A 19,598-nucleotide genomic window follows, 5' to 3' on the forward strand; every position below is an offset into this window, starting at 1 on the left:
CAGGGAAATGCAGCAGAGGAGAAAAGATCAGGAAGTCTTTGAAAACTTCTTCTCTTAAGAGAAGTAGAAGTAGCAAAATCAGGTGCTGACAAACCAGCTAAACCCCTCTCTCGTTATTTTAGGAAGGTGTGCATCTATGTTTATGGGTGGTGGATGGGAAAAGAAAGCAAGCAGATTTCTTTCTTTTCGGTTATGGGTCTCAAAAATATTATGCTCCAGATACGGTGCTGAGCAACGAGGTCGGTTCCTACTGTCCTCTAAAGCGAGGTGAGGAAGGGACAGGACGCCAAAAGCCAAGTCTCTGCTAGGAAGCCTCGTTGTGCCTCTTGCTTTTTATCCTGGCTTTATAGACACATTACTGGAAGTTACCTGCTGTGAGAATCCACAGAAGAACTGGTATAAAAACTGCGGTAAAATGAAGCAAAGGTTCTAGGGAAACAAAAGACAAATGGTTAGCAGGGAAGCGCTTGACTGCTCAATCTAAATCCAAATAATTTTTCCTGTTACCAGACATTAGTGTCTGATATTGTAATATCAGACAAGTTAGGACACTGGTTTCTACCAAGCACAAAACTAATCCAACGAGCGGTTAGTATCTGCAGAAGACACTGGAAGAAAGTCATGCTCACGTTCCCCTGCAAGCACTGCTTTCAGTTGACAGGCACATGGCAGAGACACAGTCTATTCTAGGGAAGGAAAACACAGCTACAGAATAACCTATACATTTTTTTCCTGTTTACTATTTTTGTCTATTGTCAAAGAAACCCATAGTATAAACAAAGAAATAAGCTGCACATGCATCCATACCTTATAGAAGAAATACTGTACAAGGTGTGCTATTCTCACATAATATAAATGCCCATGTGCTAGTAGTAATTTTCTTAAATGTTTAAACTTTGGCACAGCATAGTCACTGTTTCTGGAAGCCTGCCGTCCTTCTTTGCCTTTTATACCTGCAGACAGAAGCGTGGCAAGTGGTTAATCCCTATGGGACTGGAATCTGGACCGATGCTATGGCAAGGGGTTAATCCTTATGGGACTGGAATCTGGACCGATGCTACCCACTAGGTTTGTTCACATCACTCAGCGTCTCAAGGCATGACAAAGGCCGTATTTCCCTCTCGAGTGCCCCAGGAGAGCAAAACACTAACGTGCTGCAAGACTCGGCGTGGTTTTGGCTCCACAACAGTCAGATCTGCCTCTGGAGTTTTTAAGCTAGATTTAGGTTGCTGTCTGAGTTCCTACGTAAGAGAGTGTGGTGAAGAGTATCTAAGCAAACCTGATAAAAGATAAGGAATTGGTTTCCTCACAGGCTTGCCCACATCTCACGCACTCTAGCTATTTCATTGCGGACGCTCAGCCTCCTGAGACATCCCCGCAGAGCAGAGCTCAAGAAAGACAGTTTTGTCCACTCAAAAGCCACAACCAAACGAACTGCACTAAGACCCCATTCATTAGAGGGCACCGCGGCATTTCCACCAGCCCCAAATAAAGAGGCTGCCCTTTCTCTTCCATCAACCCTTCTTTAGCGGTATTAAAAAAAATCTCCAGTATTTCCTGCATCTCTGACACCAATCTGCAGAAAGGAGGATAGTTTCCAGCCTGATGTCAGTCATACAGACAGGGCAAACACAACATAACTGAGCATCAGCCCCCAGGAAATGTGTGCAGGTCCCCAGTGTTGAGTTATTAGCAGCTGCGACCAGATAGCCCTAATAAAGTGTGATATTTTCATTGCACTGCCTTTGCAGCAACTGCCAGCAATCACCCATCAGTTTGCTACTCGTGCCTTTTTTTTTTCCTGATCAGCAAGCAACCTTAACCACCTTGAATTTGGCCGTAGAGTTTTTGAACACAATCTGCAGTTTATCATTGATAAAGAGAGCGGTACTGTCAAAGGTGAGCAGTGTATGATGATCCCAAGCATTTTTCTGGAGTCAAAGCCTGGCTCCAAAGAAAGCAACAGCAGACTTCCCACATTTTTCAGTGGGATCAGTTTAGCCATGTGCTATCAGAAATACCGACTGCGCCTCAACAGTGAACCCCAGCAACCGCAGACAGGTCTTAGGTGTCAGGTGGGTGTTATCAGGGCTCTTACCTATTCCAACGTGTGCTTCCAAAATCATACTAACATCATTTGCACCATCCCCTATGGAGAGTGTTATCGGGCTCCCTTTTGTGTTCTTCACCATTCGCACAATCTAGAAGATTTAAAAAAGGGTAACAGCAGAAACCACGAATGCAGTAAAAATCCAGCCCACTTGCAAGAACCCCCCAGGACAAGTAGCTGGGCTTTTACAACAGCAAAGTAACACCTGGAGAGTTCAGATTAATAAAACCCCTTGTTATTTCCTTCACCGTCACCAAGCAGAGCAAAAGCCAAGATCCAGCTGCACAGGGCTGAAGGACAGTATTTAAAAAACAAATCCCAGGCAGCAGCATCCTGCCCTTCCCTTCTGCCAGACCCCGCTCTCCCCAAAATGGGACCTCTCAGGCATTTCAGGGGGCAGGAACCCCTCACAGAAACCCTCCCACGGGGCAGAAGCACGCCGCTTATCAGGCTTGGATACCATCAGCTGGCGTGAGGAAGTCACAGACTCCACCTGATACATTTGGAAAGGAATAAAGAACAAACGGGGGTTTTTTGTTTATTTCTAATTGGCTTGGACTTGTGGCTTCCTGCGAGCTTATTAAACAAAGCTTTTACATTCAGGTTTGAAAGACCGGTGTGTTTCCATCATGTCCCGAAGCTCAGACAAGGCTTACACATAGCCTGGAGAAGCCCTAGCTGATTAAAACGATCAGGTCAAGTCCCAGCCAGTGGATTAAAAGTGCATCGCATCACCTAATGATGTGCTTCAGTCAGTTGAGAGTAGAGTAAATACCTGTGCTTTCTGCAAAGGAGCCATCCGGCAGCAGAGGACTGCGGTACACTTCAAGCAGATTTGTAGAAATATGTTTTTGTAATTACTAGAACTGGAGTCCTGAGAAGAGTTGAGTATCAGCGACAGCGTTGAGCCATCTATAATCAGGCCGTATTCTTGACTCAACGTCCAGCTTCTGCAACACAAGGAGGAACAGGTTGGAAATAAAATCAGATTTTAAGAAGTCAATCTAGCTATTTGTATCATCTTAGTGGAAATGAAATTGCTTTTGCATTAATCTTCTTCCCATCCCTTTTTCGGGGCTTAGCAATCTTAAAAAGCTTGGATTTAACGTGCGCTCTTCACTAAGGGAACTGTGTGATTAAGTTCAAAACCAACTAATACTAGAGATGATGAGCAAAGCGAAGGAGCCAGCTGCAGTCTGTGCAAGAAGCGAGTCCCCAGGGCCACAACATGGTCCTATTTCTCTATAAACTTTGCATTTGCATCCCAAATGCACACGGGCTGGGTCCTCTTGCTCACTTACCTCTTCAGGCCTCCCCGGTTTTTGGGAACGTCCTGAATCAGCTTTTTATGGTACTCCATCAGCAGCTCATGGAGCCGATCCTCCTTTCTTTCGCTCTCCCCCACCATTTTTGCTGTCAGCTCCAGCAGCTCGGTGCTGGTCTGGAAGAGCCTGCAGGCGTAGCAGGTGGATTTGGCAGTTTCCATCTTGTCTCCCGTCAGCACCCAAACCTTCATGCCGGCTGCGTGCAGAGCTTCTATTGTCTCTGCTGACTGCTCCTGCAGCCTGAAAGCAGAAGCAAAACATCACTGCTCAGGTTGGTCCACGCTTAATCCATATAACCCTTATTTCGCAGGTAGAAAATACCAGCTTGAGAGATGTTAATTGATTTTCCCTGTGCTGGAGAGACCACTGCCACAGGAATAAGGATTAGAAGTCAGCAATCCCAAATTCTTATTTGCAGCCAAAAAAAAAAAAAAAAAAAATCACTCAGACCTGAGTCAAGAGTAGGAGTTTAATTTACACATACAGCTACCGTAAGCGCACGCGAAACTGAATTAGTTTTGATGTGCAAATTAATGCTGCATGCTTAATTCACTCTCTAGAAGTGCGACTACTTCTATGTAGTGGAAATGTAGTTTCTAATAAATCCTAATTCCTACTATACCGGCCAATTTTAGCAACTAGGGCACTGTGTCATGGGTTGTGCCATGGAATAACTAATTGCCCTGGACACTTCCAGCATCTGCCTGGCTGCTCAGTTCCACCACGGTGGGTCAGGGCCACAATGCAACGTCAGGAGAAGCTGCAGGTACCGCAGTGTCGGTGGTGGTGGTCACCTCTTTACCTGTCTTCTACGGCAGTGGCCCCAATCAAGTGCATGTCTGCTTCTGTGTCTTCAAAAACCTTTGCCATCTTTTCCTCCCTGTCCTGCAGAGCCATCTTAGCTTCATTAAGCTGTCTGTCAATTTTGTCGTACTCCTTCTGAGTTAGTTCTCTGAATGCCACGCAAAGCGTTCGGTAGCCATCCTGGTAGGGGGAGGGAAAGAAATTAAAGTGGACGAGTGCCCTAAAACCAGATTTTCTATGGCTCCTCACTTTAGGGTTAGTGCTTTTCTCCACCATCAGTACTTTCTGTCAGTACTGACCCTGATGGCAATGACAATTTGCTGGCTTGAGTCAAAAGACCAACTTCTCTGTGTTTATACAGTAACTTCTTCCCATCAGAGTAACCATGGTTATGCTTATTATGTGCATGTAATATGGCAGACAGAAACTAAGACGGAAGGACCAGAGCCGAGAGCGTGCATCCAGCAGGGAGAGCTGGGACCGGTGTCCCCACGACAGGGACCAGGCATTTCTCCCACCGGAGAAAACAGCCTGCTATTGTTACTTCTATTTTTAACTTGCTTGGGAGATGCTCGGACACAACTGTGATGGAGACCATATAAGTATATCAAAAGTCAAATAAACGTTGGAAGCCAAAGAAACAGAAAAGGAAAGAAGCCTGGCTTCAAAACAATGTGAAGTGACACTCAGATTTTCAACACTTCCCTCCAAAGCAAGGTCACATCCCTATTTTTGGAATAAGGCTTTCCTGACCCCAGGAGCCAGCCAAATTCCAGCCACATGCTCACCATAGCGTTGCGGTCCACATGGACTTTCGTTTGTTGGATTTCTTCTTGCTGCACCCTTGGAAAAATAGAGGAGTCTGCTCCTTTACAGAAGAGAAGCAACTTTCCTAAAAGCAAATTATAAATAGTTTATAGCATTCACAAGCTGTAGAAAGACTTAACAGATTCAATAGCCAGCAAACGATGCAGAGGGAGAAAATCTGGCAGGACTAAAGAAGGAATTGCTAGAAGCCCAGTTGCCTACCAAAAGCGGCCTCGCACTAACCTGTGCAAAACCTTATTTGACCTCAGCTAGAATATGGGGTGTCCCTACCTGCCTCTGAGCAAGCTTTCTGCAACAGGCTAGACAAAGCACTTTATTTTTTCCTATTTAGAAACCATGGCAACCTTTTGGAGGAGAGTAAAACCAGCATCCCATACCTTACAGGACTGACATTTGAGAAGGATGGTGACCTCTGAATTTTTGTCTGCTATCCCCATGAAAACCCATCCCGCTCAGGGGAAAGTCTCAGGTCTCCCCCTGTTGTTGTACCTCCAGGCTGGAACGCGGCAAGCAGGGGGCTCTCCATGGGTCACTGTCTCCATCCCTGTCCCCTCCCCTCTTATCTGCTACTGGCCCCCACCTGCTGCTATGGAGAAAATTAACTCTATCCCAACCAGACCCAGTACAGGATATAATTAGACAGCTTAGAAAACCTAACAGCTTAGCCTCTCTGGGTTACAGCGCATGGCATTATGCACACTCAGTACAGGAATAAAGAGGATGTGTTTTATATTTGTGCACATGTGCACACATGTATGGGTGTCCAGAAATGTGTTTTAACTGTACCCGTGGAGGTTCTCACAATGACACTCATACGACGACGGACAGGATCAAAATTCAACACATGGAGAAGTTGGTACCTTAAAAAAAAAAAAAAAAAAACCAGAGCTTAGAGTCAGTAAAAGAAAAATAACTATTTAAGACAGAAAATCACTAACAATGAGCTGCAGAAATCAATACTCTCTGCAAGTGGCAGCATCCACTGGGCAAGGTACTTTTTACAGCTACTGCACAAGAAAATGGAGTAAAAAAAGTTCCAGTGCTGCTTTGAGCATGGGGCTGAGGGTGGGGGTGCACACACGAGACCTCCCACTAGACAGCAAAGCTTTGGGTTACAGCTTGTGACTGTGCTCCCCTCGCTGCCCACCGGTGCACCGAGCCCCCAGGCTGGGCAGCGGCTCAGCAGGGAGCGACATCGGCTCTGGCATTTAAGTAAGATCAGTTCAGTTTTGGGCCCCTCACTACAAGAAGGACGTTGAGGTGCTGGAGCGTGTCCAGAGAAGGGCAACGAGGCTGGTGAGGGGTCTGGAGAACAAGTCTTATGAGGAGCGGCTGAGGGAACTGGGACTGTTCAGCCTGGAGAAAAGGAGGCTGAGGGGAGACCTCATCGCTCTCTACAACTACCTGAAAGGAGGTTGTAGCGAGGTGGGTGTCGGTCTCTTCTCCCAAGTAACAAGCGATAGGACGAGAGGAAATGGCCTCAAGTTGTGCCAGGGGAGGTTTAGATTGGACGTAAGGAAAAAATTTCTTTACTGAAAGAGTGGTGAAACATTGGAACAGGCTGCCCAGGGAAGTGGTGGAGTCTCCATCCCTGGAGGTATTTAAAAGACGAGTAGATGAGGCACTTAGGGACATGGTTTAGTGGGCATGGTGGTGTTGGGTTGACGGTCGGACTCGATGATCTTAGAGGTCTTTTCCAACCTCAATGATTCTATGATTCTATGATTCTAAGAAGTTTCCCTATAAGGGGCGTAAGAAGTGAAACTTGCTTGCGAAGGCAAGTTCTCGGGGAGCGCTGGGATTAGGTCAGTGATTCTCAGAGGTCCCACGAACTGTTAGCACAGCGTAAAATCTAATTGTTTTCAGCCTGGGAGGGGAAAAAAGTTACAGGGAAGGGAGCCACATCACGCAGTTTAGGCTTAGGGTATCCCGCTGTGAGGCCCAGCCACTGTCCGTAAGGTCAGCAACCACCCCGTGAATCCCGGGAGCCATCTGCACAGCCAGGCATGGATGAAGGGTACATGCAAGGGACCGCATGCCCTCAGGGGACCTGAATTTAGACGTCACTAAAACAGCCAGCAGTTTTTTGCAAGCAAGCCTTCCAGCCTGCACCTTGCTGTGCCAAGCTTTGTAAAAAGGACAGGAGGTTTTGGGCAGGTCAGCAGAGTCTGACAGCCCTCACGGAACAGCTTTGACCTTGCCAGGTTGGCCACATTGACCAAACTCGATCAAGCCAGGCGAGAGCCAGTGCAGCACTAAGGGCCCTGTTCCTCAGCAGCCCCTGCAGCACTTACATTTCAGTTTCATTCTTTTGGTTTCTTATTTTCATGAAATCGTTTTCAAGTCCTAGAAAAGTGAAACCATACCTGTCAATAAACAAAAGGACAGAACAACATTGAAAACACCCATTGGCACATATTATACGTTAACAACGTTCTCGTTTCATCTTCTGGACTGCAGAGCCGAGCAAAGAAGTTAGCGAGCCTGAGCTAAAAAGCTTGGCTAGATGTTTGCTTGCTCCACGCAGAGCCTGCTATGATGTTCTGGCACCGCTGCCATGACCTGGAGAGCTGTGCACCACAGCGCACAGATGCCGAGAGCCTCTGGACGCAGTCCCCCGGGTCTCCAGCAGATTTACAAGCCATGAGCAAGTATATACAGCTGCAACAGCCTCCGTCTAAAACCTGGGGGCTGGCAATAGCACAGAATCATAGAATGGTTTGGATTGGAGGGGATCTTAAAGATCACCGAGTTCAACCCCCCTGCCATGACCAGGGATACCTTCCACTAGATCAGGTTGCTCCAAGCCCCATCCAACCTGGCCTTGAGCATCTTCAGCAGGATTCAAATGCGGGTTTGATAAAAGTAACCCACCCTATTATTTTGCCACTGCATGCCAAGGAAGCAATTTGGCTGCAAGAAGCGCATGGTAACCGGTCTCCATTTCTTGGGGATTAAAACACACGGCCACGGGGGCTCCAGCAAAGGAGCCTCTGCCGCAGCCAGGCACTGCAGCACCTTGGGGCTGCTCTCAGCAGTGGATGCAAACCATGGCCTCCTGAGAAGCTGCTCGGGGAAGACCCTTTGCAGAGCATCCCCTTTTACAGAGAGCTCATTTAAACCCACAGGCTCGCATGGCTTCACAGGGCTGCAGGTCAGGCCCAGCGCTGGTATCACAACGTGCTTCCCAGACGGAGATGCAGTCTTGACCAGGGAAAGGGACCTACCACGTTCAGATAACCCTCATCTCCCTCCCACCAAGAGAGAGGGAATTAAAAACCCAATATCTTTGTATTCTTACTTTTCTGCGCCTTTCACCAAAGCAATTTCGTCTGGGGAGGAGGAGATATAGGTGCATTTGCATTCTGCATGTCCTATCAGCCCATCCACCTGGTCTGCTTCCTTGATCTGAACGGTGTGGCACAGGCAGAGGGCTCGCAGGAACAGCTCCTCGCGGCTCTAGGCAGGAGTGAGGGAGGGCTCGTTACCAGCTTAATGCCGTGCACCGAGCCCACCTCGCAGCACTTGGTTGTGATTTTTGTGTATGCACGTTTTAAAACAAAAAACACACACCCACTTCCCCAGCTTCTGCTGTATTTACCCAGCCAGGAGCTGGCCACAAAACCCTAACAGTCATCAACATGCAGATTTCTTACCTTTTCTGCTTTGCCATAATATTTTAGGGGTCCATCAGTCTGAGAGAAGCCATCCACCTCCGAAATACAGTCTTTGTACTTGTGCCCATCTATGCAGCACTCGATGAACTCCATGCTGTTCTCCGTCAGGGTCCCGGTTTTGTCTGTGAAGACGTACTCCACCTAGAAGCAAGTGGGCAGGCTGCCTCGCTGCACCCCCAGCCCCACACGCCAGGGAAGGAGCTCCTCAAAACCAAAAAGGCTGGGGCATTTTAGTGCATCTGTGGCAATGCTGATGAGTGCTTTACTGCTATCCTAACCTGGACCCCCAAAAAGACGCAGGTGACCCACGGGAGTTACACCACTGTGTAGTTTTACTACTTTTCTCCTCAGAGCAGCTCCTTTGTTTTTCAGTGGCTTTGCACAGGTGGCAGGAGGCAGCTCCTGAAGACTTAAAAATCTGTTTCCAGACTCTTCGTTTTCCCCTAATCCTCTTTATTGGGTCTTTTGCTATAGCTCCTAGCACTTATATAGCTGCTGCTGCAGCTCTGCTGCCTCCTTTGGGGGATCTTCATTTTGGTGCTGTATGTAAATTAGGTAATTGCTACTCCAAACTGATTTTTTTTTTTTTTTTTTTTTAAGCAAAATAAAAAGCAGGAGGCACTACTCATACCCCACACTCAGTCTCTCCTGATGTAGATAAGAAAGGGAAGCCTGAGCTAATTGCCCCAGCAAAGCCAGCAACAGCGTGACTGCATGTGCACTGCATGCCCAGAGAGATGACTGGGCAGACATTTGCGTTAATCCTCAAAGAGACAGAGGATTTTTAAGTTCTAATTGAAGCAGTGAAAGCAAACCACCCTGACGTGCAAAGCGCTGCGCCTGATATTCCCCAATATGGAAACAATTGGCATGACCCAGTTCCTGCTCTTTCATGCACTGTTTATGACCTTATCTGTTTCACAGAGCGAGCAGAATCACGTTAAATGGAAAGTGCCACCAAACCAGCTGAAGCTCTGCCCTGAGGGGACCGCGAGGGACTGCCACAACAAGGGTTCCTATCAGGGAAGACATTTTCGTCCACATTTTCATCCAAGCAGATGCAAACAGAGCATGTTCTGACCTGCCCGAGCTCTTCGTTGAGGTCCGAGGTGTTCACCAAGGCCCCCTCTTTAATTTCTTCATCGTACATCTCCTTGTCCCAAGAGATGAAGAAGGAACCCAAGAATTTCTGCATCTCTACTGTAACGTACATGGAGACCGGGATAATAAAATTGAAGAGGACCATAAATGACAAGAAGTCCGTGAACATCCGCAAGACCTGCAATGGAAAGAGGAGAAGAAGATGCAGCCTGTGCCCGTCAGGCGTAACGCAGGGGCAGTTCACAGCAACACCTCTGGGGTTTTAGACAGCTTTTCTTCTGAGGTTAAACAGAGAAAAACAACCTGAAAATGAATACAGCTAAGGTATCTTAGGGCCAAATTCCATTTTCCTTCAATGTAGAAAATCTCATTGTCTTCCGCAGATCTACGAGAGTATAATACCAGAGTATATCTCACTGCTTCATAGTGACCAAATCGATGTTTTATTCAAGTATATTCCTCTTAAGAATATAGTGCTACAGGCTCATTCTGATCTCAATTAACTAGAAACAAGGAGCAATTTAAGATTACCTACTAAAAGCTGGAAGATAGATCAAGTTCAGATAAGGATCCAGGTTAAATCGGCTGCTGCATTTATATAATATGTAATATTTATTTATGCTTTGCCCTGCTCCACGCAAGGATCGCCGTGCACAAGCATAAGAGAGGCAGGAAAAAAATGCAAACAGCAGGAGAGCCTGAAGAAAACGACAGCACTTGCAGCGAGCAAACAGGAGTCGCAGGGCTGGCAGAAGACATTATCAGATTAAATAACACTGTCAGAATAAATAAAGCTGGAGGAGGTGCTGAAATACAAATCCACTTACCTTGAACGTCTCTCTCTCTTTTTTAGTCTTTTCGTTGTACCAAGGCTCATCATTAAATGGATTGCTCTGCCAGACATATTTCAAAGTCGTGCACACAGTAGCCTTGCTCAATAGGATGCACAAATACACTATCAAGAAAGCGTTGATAGATCTGAAAAATAGGTTTCTTTTTTAAATTCTTGCAGCTATTTTTATATAGAAAATCACGCAAATAAGCAGAAACAAGACTTTCTTACTTTTAGGAAGGGAATTACAGAACAAGTGCTTTTGACAGTGCTGATAATTCAGCGTCAGTTCATATATTTTAACATTTCTTAATTTTGTTTTTAAATAAAAAAGCTACTAAATGATGCAGCTTCCTGAAAGATATGCTTGATCAAATATACAGATTTTCTATGCAATCAGAGAGCATCTGAAACAAAAGGCAGCAGATTAGGGGATTATTTCTGTGCAAGTAATCCATAAAAAAACCCAAACAACGGCTTTTACCGATTTTTTGCTGACTGCAAATACTCACTTTTCTACAGCAGACCGTTTCTGAGATTTCCCTTGGTAGTTCAAAGCCATTTTCGTTTCCATTCCAGTATAGACTGCAACTCCTACAGGGTGTTAAAGCAGGGCTGGTAAGGGACTCGCAGCCCCGGAGGGACCCAGCTTGCACTCAGCCATAAGGGGCATCGGTGTTTACATGAAACTCGAATCCCAGTTGAAGAAAGAGGCATTACCCAAGGACTGTTCAACTACAGAAGCCTTCGAGGCTGCTAAGTGATGTAATTGCAAACGTCCCAGAGCACTGAGCAGGAGCCTATGGATCACATACAGTCAGAACAAAGAGTCTTCTCTAACAGCTGTCACCCTCAGTCAGCGGTGGCTGGGACCGTGATCCTAGCACACGTTTTCAGCAAAGGATTTGGGAACAACTCCCTGCTCTTTGTATCTCAGGCAAAAAGAAAAGCTTGCTCAGGTGTATGAACACAACCTGCACAGCTTGGCAGCACTGCAGATACAACCAATATCTCCTAATCTCACCCTGTAAACTTTGCAATCAGCTTGCATACTGAATGCAAATGTAAAGCCCTGGCAGACAGGCAGTAGAAGTATTTTCCCTATCCAGATTTAGTGATGAGCATCTACATTTGTCATTATTTATCAGAACTATTTAAATAAATAAATAGTAGTAGTAGTAGTAGTAGTAGTAATAATAATAATAATAATAATAATAATAAAGTGTTCACCATAAATCTTCTTGGTATTTTTGAGGGTAGCACCTTTCAGCAACAGGTTTTCAGGACCCAAAGACCTAAATGTAAAAGAAGTTATAACATTACATCACTCAAAGAACATTTAAACTTCTTCATAATTTAGACCCAGAGATAGATTATAAAGATAAACAGATGTACTTCAGATCCGATTACTTGATTTGTGTATTAAATTGGGCATTGCTTGACTTTGTTTTTCTCTTTACATACTTATATTTCCATTTCATCTTATGCAGACTATTTTTGGTGCTCAAAGTTCCAAATTTAATGGGGGATTATCAGTAAGGCTTTTGAGGAATAAGTGCAAAATGTTCAGATCTAATATGTTATAGTACTTATATAAACCCCTGATTTTAAAAGTATTGAAAACCTGTCCATTCCAGCACAGTCAAACAATGGCACCAAAGCCGATGGTTTATTTTGCTCCCATTCGTGTTTTTATTTCTCTTCGAAACCCCCACCACCCATGACCCTCCGTGGCTTCTAGGGTCCGGGTAGATGCCCCAGAGCACGAAACACGGCCAGCACCGCTCCGGTGACAGCCGTCTGGTTTTGATGACTTATAAACATTATTTGCTTATTTTTTCCCAAAACACTCTGATGTTTAAGTTTCTGCTTTCCCTCGAATAACTATTTTTTGCAATTGCCTGGTAAATTTGTTCCCCATCAGCAGGGGAGGATATTACCAGGTGGTCCTGCACTGCTTCCCCAAGAGGGGCTCAAACAAGTCATAGGATGGCAGAAGAGCTAAGTGGAGAGGTTAACTACAGGCCTCCCTTAATAATGAAGTATTTGGAATGGTTAAAGAAAAACAACCATTCCCTTGTGATGGCAGCACAAGTTCAGATCCTTGAAATCTGATGTAGGTGGCCAACCTCTTTGAGGAGGGCCAGCGAGGCGGCTGCAAGACCAACCTGGCTATGGGCTCCTGGTTGCTTCTGTAGATGATAATTCTTCCAACAAATCTGCAACAAAAATGAGAGAAACTCGTATTACGAACTCATTAACCTTATAAAGAGCTACTACAGACATACTAAAAAAAGTCATTGACAGGAGATGGAAACAAACACATCAATGAGCGCATTTGAGAGTTTAACGCTTCAGAGGGGTTGCTGCACTCGGGACAGATGGAAACCACACACTCCCCACGGCCGGGGGTGCCCCCCAGCTGCCACCCAGCAGCGGAGCAGCAGTACCTGACCATGCCTACGCACCCCGGCCCATCCCCACTGCAGAGTACAACACAGCCCAGCAAAACTCCTTCAAGGGATTTAACCACAAAGACAGCTTACTCCTGGAAGTCATTCAGCCCAATGCATTTTACTTGGAAGGTAGAGTGGCCTAAGAATAGGCACACGGACCATTACTACAGCCGAGCTGACAAAAAATAGCTCATTAAAACACAACAAGCGTTTCACGGGGGAGGTTTTGCTGCAAAGAAACAGAGCCCTGAAGAAGTCCGCTGTCGACTTTGCCATCCTTGTACGGAAGAAGCCCAGCAGCTTATCGCTGCCTCGAGAAACCTTTCGGTCTCTGATGAAAAGAAAACACCCTTTGCTTTGCTGAACTGTAACCTGTTAGGTCCCCTAACCGACGGTGCTCAGGTCTCTGCAGGGAGGTGACACCAGGCAGCGACAGGGCAGGATGGGCCGGAGGAGCCAGGATAGGCAGGAGGAGCAGACTCACTTGTAGAGGTCAGGCTGTGGCTGTTCGCACTCGATCGTGGCAGTGAGGGCGTCGATGGCTTCATCCGTACAGAGCACGGTGGTATCCCGCACTGCGTAGTGAGTCTGGGCAGAGAAGCACAGGCAGTGTCACCGCGAGCCCCCAGCGCCACCACCCGTCCCCAAGTTTTATACCCCATTACTTAAAATACCACCATGCAAAGGCTTGTCAGCGCCAGCAGCTCTCCCAAGCCCTCACCCCACTCCCACAAAGCAGCTGAAGCATCTCTCAGCAAAAGACTGAAGTCCGTAAGCTTAAGAGAAACCGTAGCGGGAAGGAGCTGCCGGACATCTGTTCGGTAAGGCATGCACCAAGAGCATCTTTGTTTTTTCCCCGGGGACTTGCTGCCTCCCCGGCTGGGGTTGGGGGGGAGGCTGCAGGTGCCCCCGGCGTGAAGGGGCTCCCGGGGACCACCCGCCTGCCCGCTCCTGAAGGTAATTAGACGCCAGCTCCAGTGCCCAGGGATCAGGCAGAGCACTGGCAGACTCCAAGCTATTTTTAGCAGCTGCGGCTGTGAAGGTTCATCTCTCACAATTAACTGGAAAGCCCACGAAGGATCCGCTCGCTGCCTTCCAGGCTCTATTTATAGGAGCTACTCAGAGCTCCAAGTCACGGCGGGCTGCACGGCAGGCTGCCTCAATCCATCCTCATAAACAAATTCATTAAAAAGCTTCCTCCACTCCTTATGTTTGCGTTCCCCTCCTTGCGCACCCTGGGAGGAACCATTACGTTACACACGCTGTAGTCATGACATTATAAATACCCACCTTCATGCCGTTTTGGTAACCTGCCTGGCTTTTCGTATTGAAAGCAGACGCACCAACACACACGCATCTCTGGTATAAATCACAGCTTTTGTGAAACACGACTTAAAACTGTTCCTGCAGTGCCCAGTACCAAACCCAACCCTTGTGCGGGGTTTTGCACCCGCTGCTCCTGTCACCACGGACACCGTGCAATTACTGAGTGATACTTCAAAGCCACCTCCTAATCAATTCCACGATCTTTACATCCTCGGTCCCTTAGCGTATTTAGAAAACGCATGTTCTTTTAGATAACGCATGACCGAAGATTCGCCCTTCAAAGACAGAGCCCTGACAAAATCCCTTTTATAGTTCTGCTCCAGTTTCACCTGACCAGGCATCTTTCTCATACCTCGACCTGGGGCATGTCATACCTCGACCTGACATGCCCCAAATACCAGAGAAATCCCCACCAGGTAGGCAGCAGATATCGGTGCAGATGAGGTTTTCTGTGTACCTGTGCGTGCTTCCCTCACCCTCCTTTTGCAGCAAAGCCTGGTTCCTAATGTTTAGACCTATTTCCCCAAACAGCACTTGTTTTTCTATTCCCCCCCTTCCCCTTCAAACTCATTTTCATCTCGTCAAGAAACAGGAGACAGCTCCCAGTCACCTACAGGAATCCACAAACCAGGAAAAAAAACACCACAGCACTTGATACAGAAATTTAGCATTGCACTTGCAGACTCAAAAGTTAGTAAGAGCCAAGACTCTGCAAAAGTTATGTGAACTCATGCATATAATACACCTGACACAAGTAAGCAGTTGCCTATTTAACATGGTTATCTATTTTTAGCCTCAAGCCACTTCAAAGCTCCTCTCCTCTTCACTAGCGGAACCAGCATGGTGCACCAGCACTGCATCAGCTCCTACACAAGATTTCCAGTACCAATTAACAGCCGCCCATAAAGAGACAAGCCACAGACCCCATACAATACATATCAGATCGACAATGGTACTCCCACTGACTTCAGAGTGTGCCAGAATGAATCATGTCATTTTAAAGTATCTTCCAGCCTTACTACTGCAGTTGCTAGTATCTGTATAAATATTTATCAAACACAAGTGCAACCAAATGTTCATGTCTTCTGACGTATATAATTTTTTTCTTGTCATTGCTGCTTCTTTCCCTAGTTTAGAGAGGGGGGAATGAATAAAGAAAGAAAATAAACTGAAGAGGAGATTCATCCTGAGCAAGACTAGTATTAAATATCACTGCTTGATTCAGGGAAAGGGAGAGAAAAAAACCCAGAAGTGATGTTTTCCTCACGCTGGTGAAAAATTCCCCAAATGAATCTAGACATACTGCCTCAAAAAGTCCCCGACCTCACTGGAAAAGCTCGATTAAATAACAGCCGCATTGGCAGGTACTGGGAAGGGAGCTGAAGCAGCTGCAGGCGCTGCTTTGCCGACGCACCAGACCTCACGAGGAGCAGGAGCAGGGAAGCACTAACACGCTTCCCATGATGGGCAACAAGGCAGCGGAACCGTATCGATAAATATCGATACAATTTGGGGCAGCGCCAGCAGAAATGGCTGTTGGACACAAAAGGGAAAACAAACAATCCCCAGGTGGCTTCGATGCTGACGCACTGGGAGCAGATGGAGGGAAGAGCTGTTAAATACAGCCATGCAGCCACGGGGATGGGCTCCGCAGGAGCATCCTCCTGTTAAGCACACCCCCACCCCGCGCAAGCGCCGGCTTCAGTGGCAGCTCCAGGCACCCGAGGACCCCCGAGCACCGGCTCCCAAACGCTGCCCCATCCACCCCCGTCACCTTGAAATTGGACTCGCCATCGAGACTCGCTGTAGTGACGTAACAGGTCCCGTCAATGCTGCTCGAGGCTAAAAATATCAAATCACAGGGGAAGGTCTCATCCGCTTTCACTTCTACTATGTCTCCAACCTGGAAGAAAGGAAACGTTTAAATGAAAAGCCCTCTCGGTTGTTATTAGATGGTTACGGATTTAGCTTCTCTCAAAGCCTAAGAGAAATCACCTTGGCTAAAAGGGAAATCGGGGTTCAAGAGGTGCACGGGTCCCCAGGCACCACTCCACAGCCCGACAGGTCAATCCAGCCCAGCACCAACTCAGAGCACCCACGTGGCACAGTTAGTATTTATTTCTCTGCTAAATCTCGATGGAGCAAAAGACTCTGTACTTGTCTGAAGTGCGGTGTGATAAATTAACGTCAAAGCTAGCGTAGTTCCCTGGTGTCCTTGGGAGAGTTGGAAATAGAAGAGGACTGCCTGTCCCGGAGAAGTGCAAAACGCTGACACATCTGTCACTTGTCTGCAGCTTTTGCAAGACAGCTTTTCAAAAGCGATCAAACAAAGGCAGCTTCACTCCTTAACTGGGAACAGCTCTCTGAGCATCTCGTCTGAAAGTGAGCACGCCGGGGCGGCTCCAACCGCAGTACATCCCTCCTCCCCTGCCCTCACCTCCTTGCCACACACCCTCGTGTCCCCATCGGTTTCAAGGATAACTACACGCGAGTTCTCTGTTAACAGTTACCTTGATTTTTTCACTCTCTTTCTGCACTTGCTTTGCATTTTCGACAATGAAGACATTGCTTTTGTTCACTTCATTGTCAGCTCTGTGCCTCAGCCAGTCCTCATATCCCTAGGCACACAAATACAGGCAACACACTCGTAACGAAGCAAGTAAACCAACGAAAGAGGATGAGTGAGGACGGAGAGAGAGGGAGAGATTAAAAAAAATGAATAAACTAAGCAGTCCTCAGACCTCCTTCACGCCTGACAAAACATCAACTACAGTAGCTCAGACTGAATCAATTTATTTTAAAAATTTCATATGCATATTTGACAGATTCAGAACAGATTAAAATAACACACGAAAATAATCTATATGCAGCGCATGCAACGAGCGGCTAAACTACTGTAACATGTTTCTATTATTCTCAGTGTTGGCAAGAACAGACCGATAATATGAATAGTACACTTAGCACCCTGCAACTCTTTCCTATGGTAACGCAGGACAAGACTCTTCCTCTTCAGTCCTCACTGAAAGAATAAAACATTCAGATTTGAAGCAGATGGATTTTGCCCTAGCTCTCCCTTTCTGGCCCCTGCAGAAGAAACTTCTTTTATTATTCAATCCTTCTGCAGAGGAAATTTTAAATGGCACATGTGCGTACAACGGGAGGGAAAAGGTCTTTTAACACCGCAAGAAGATGAGGATTACATATTTTCAGGACTAGCTGAGTGGCTGAACAGAACCTGTCCCTTCCATTCACCAACGCGGGAGCAGAGCGCGGGCTATATTTGGAGCACATCTCTGCATCCTGCAAAGACTCGGAGAGCATTTCTAAAAAGAGAAGAAAAATTCAAGTAAAGCCAGAACTACAGCAGTAACCTTTACTGACCCTCACGGCTTGCTTACAACAGTACATATAGAGATGGTTTACATTGCCAAAACAAGAGAGAGGCCAATAACCACACTCAACATGCAGCCGCTCTTGAAAAGCACCAGTATACATGTCTGACCTTCTGAGAAGGGTTCACCAAACCTACCAGCCCATTTTGGTGACTTCCGAGTATATTCAAATACATGCTCATCATTTTCTCTACCACGTGTCCCAAAGAGCATCTTCCTCTCCCCACATTGACACTTGTACCTGTTTGATAGCTGTGACAGTGATGACAAAGAAGAGCGGGAGGCCGCTGGTCACCGGGCTGGTCGGGGTGTCCACTATCACCTGCAGAGAGGAAAAAATGTACTGCTGACAACTGGTTTTCAGGCAGCAGAAGAAACAAAAACTCTAGTAACGGGGGGAAAAGGGTGCTCAGCCCCCTGGGGGTAAGTCACAGCCCAGCAGAGGAGGGAGGGAAGGAAGGGGCACACGAGAAGGACGGGCACAGACAGCCCCAGGAGTGCTCTCCTCCATCTCGAGAAGACTACAATCCCTCCTCCTGAAGACCGTGGGATGTCCTCAGGTGGGAAAAACCTTATCAGAAGTAGCTTAAAACCTAAATTTGACCTTGCGCTAATGGGAAATAAAAGCCTGGATGAATGGGCTGCTGGGGATGGGCTACACAAACACAACTACTCAAAGTGCGGATGCCAACAAGCCTGCTCCCACCACGGGACGTGCTGGAGAGGACCGAGGCAGGGAAGGAGGATGGGACAGAAGCAGCAGCAATGCATGAAGTGAAAAACACCCTCATTTCTCACCGAGCCATGGGAGGGCCGTTTCTCCTCTTTGGCAGTGAGGATGGGGCACATCTGAACCCTAAAACACGGCTGGTTATGAGAGGGAGGACAGTACCAGTCGTCTCAAACTACTGACACTCAGATTAAAAATAACACACATCAGCCCAAATTAGCTAGGAAATATATTGCAGAGTGGAGCATGACTATTTAAGTAAAACAAGCTCTGAAATTTGGAGTTAAGAGCACAATTTAAGCACAGAGTCCGCACGAGGGCCTTGGGGTGGATAGCTGGATTCTTCCCAAGTTCAGTGCAGCACTCGAGCTAGCGCTGCAGCAAAGACCAAGCCCCTTCATCATTAATTAAACCTTCAGGCTGTGGGAAACCGCTGTTTCTTCTGACTGTATCATCACTTGGCCCGAAGGGTAAGAATGGCAGAAGAGGTTCGTAACTGGGGGGGAATAACGTAAGAGGAGGAAAAGCTGCGCCCTTGCCCCACCTTCCAAACCAGGGCACACAAAATTGGCCATTTTTCCTGCTGTCCCCAGAGAGGATGGGAGCACGAGAGGCAGATGGTGAGGGCTGTGATGAAAGGGACGGGGAAGCTCAGCAGAAAGGCTTTGTGTCCCCACAAAGGGACTTTGTCTCCCTCCGCTTGTTTGCGCTTCCCTGGCACGCTCGCAAACAGCAGCATCTGTACATTTATTGTTTTAGGCTGCCCATAAAATGCTGTGTTAAGGACAGGACTGCTCTTATCGGCTGGGAGGAAGCTACGTGGAAATTTTTAACTCTATGAAATGCCGTACACTGCAATTTTACCCTGCACTATTGGACCCAAAGAAAGAAGAGCCAGAAGATATTGAAGTGAGAGAGATACACCACAAGAAGCAGCCAGGTAAGTGGTGTATGAGTTAAGCAGCATGACGGTAAACCAAGATAAACACAGCAAATATTTCCAGGAACACAAAGCCC

The 19,598-nt window shown here is 46.9% G+C and overlaps 1 protein-coding gene across 13 annotated transcripts in view; it reads right to left on the reverse strand.

The window, feature by feature from the left end:
• Positions 1–19,598, reverse strand: part of ATP11C (ATPase phospholipid transporting 11C (ATP11C blood group)) — a 59,694-nt gene that overhangs the window by 16,252 nt on the left and 23,844 nt on the right. For 12 of the 13 annotated variants that reach the window (XM_076346981.1, XM_076346969.1, XM_076346973.1 and 9 more), the window contains exons 4-23: positions 18,093–18,173; positions 16,970–17,077; positions 16,234–16,362; positions 13,618–13,721; positions 12,846–12,896; positions 11,908–11,972; positions 11,190–11,271; positions 10,673–10,823; positions 9,826–10,023; positions 8,724–8,885; positions 8,369–8,526; positions 7,362–7,433; positions 5,854–5,927; positions 5,028–5,131; positions 4,238–4,419; positions 3,412–3,675; positions 2,886–3,060; positions 2,099–2,201; positions 808–953; positions 370–429 (exon numbers count right to left, since the gene is read on the reverse strand). In XM_076346981.1, the coding sequence (XP_076203096.1) occupies positions 370–429; positions 808–953; positions 2,099–2,201; positions 2,886–3,060; positions 3,412–3,675; positions 4,238–4,419; positions 5,028–5,131; positions 5,854–5,927; positions 7,362–7,433; positions 8,369–8,526; positions 8,724–8,885; positions 9,826–10,023; positions 10,673–10,823; positions 11,190–11,271; positions 11,908–11,972; positions 12,846–12,896; positions 13,618–13,721; positions 16,234–16,362; positions 16,970–17,077; positions 18,093–18,173 (2,469 nt within the window). The remainder of the gene's footprint in view (positions 1–369; positions 430–807; positions 954–2,098; positions 2,202–2,885; positions 3,061–3,411; positions 3,676–4,237; positions 4,420–5,027; positions 5,132–5,853; positions 5,928–7,361; positions 7,434–8,368; positions 8,527–8,723; positions 8,886–9,825; positions 10,024–10,672; positions 10,824–11,189; positions 11,272–11,907; positions 11,973–12,845; positions 12,897–13,617; positions 13,722–16,233; positions 16,363–16,969; positions 17,078–18,092; positions 18,174–19,598) is intronic. The other variant, XM_076346978.1, reaches the window with a different exon arrangement.

The sequence above is a fragment of the Aptenodytes patagonicus genome, chromosome 9 (genome assembly GCF_965638725.1).
Source record: "Aptenodytes patagonicus chromosome 9, bAptPat1.pri.cur, whole genome shotgun sequence".
NCBI lineage: Eukaryota > Metazoa > Chordata > Aves > Sphenisciformes > Spheniscidae > Aptenodytes > Aptenodytes patagonicus.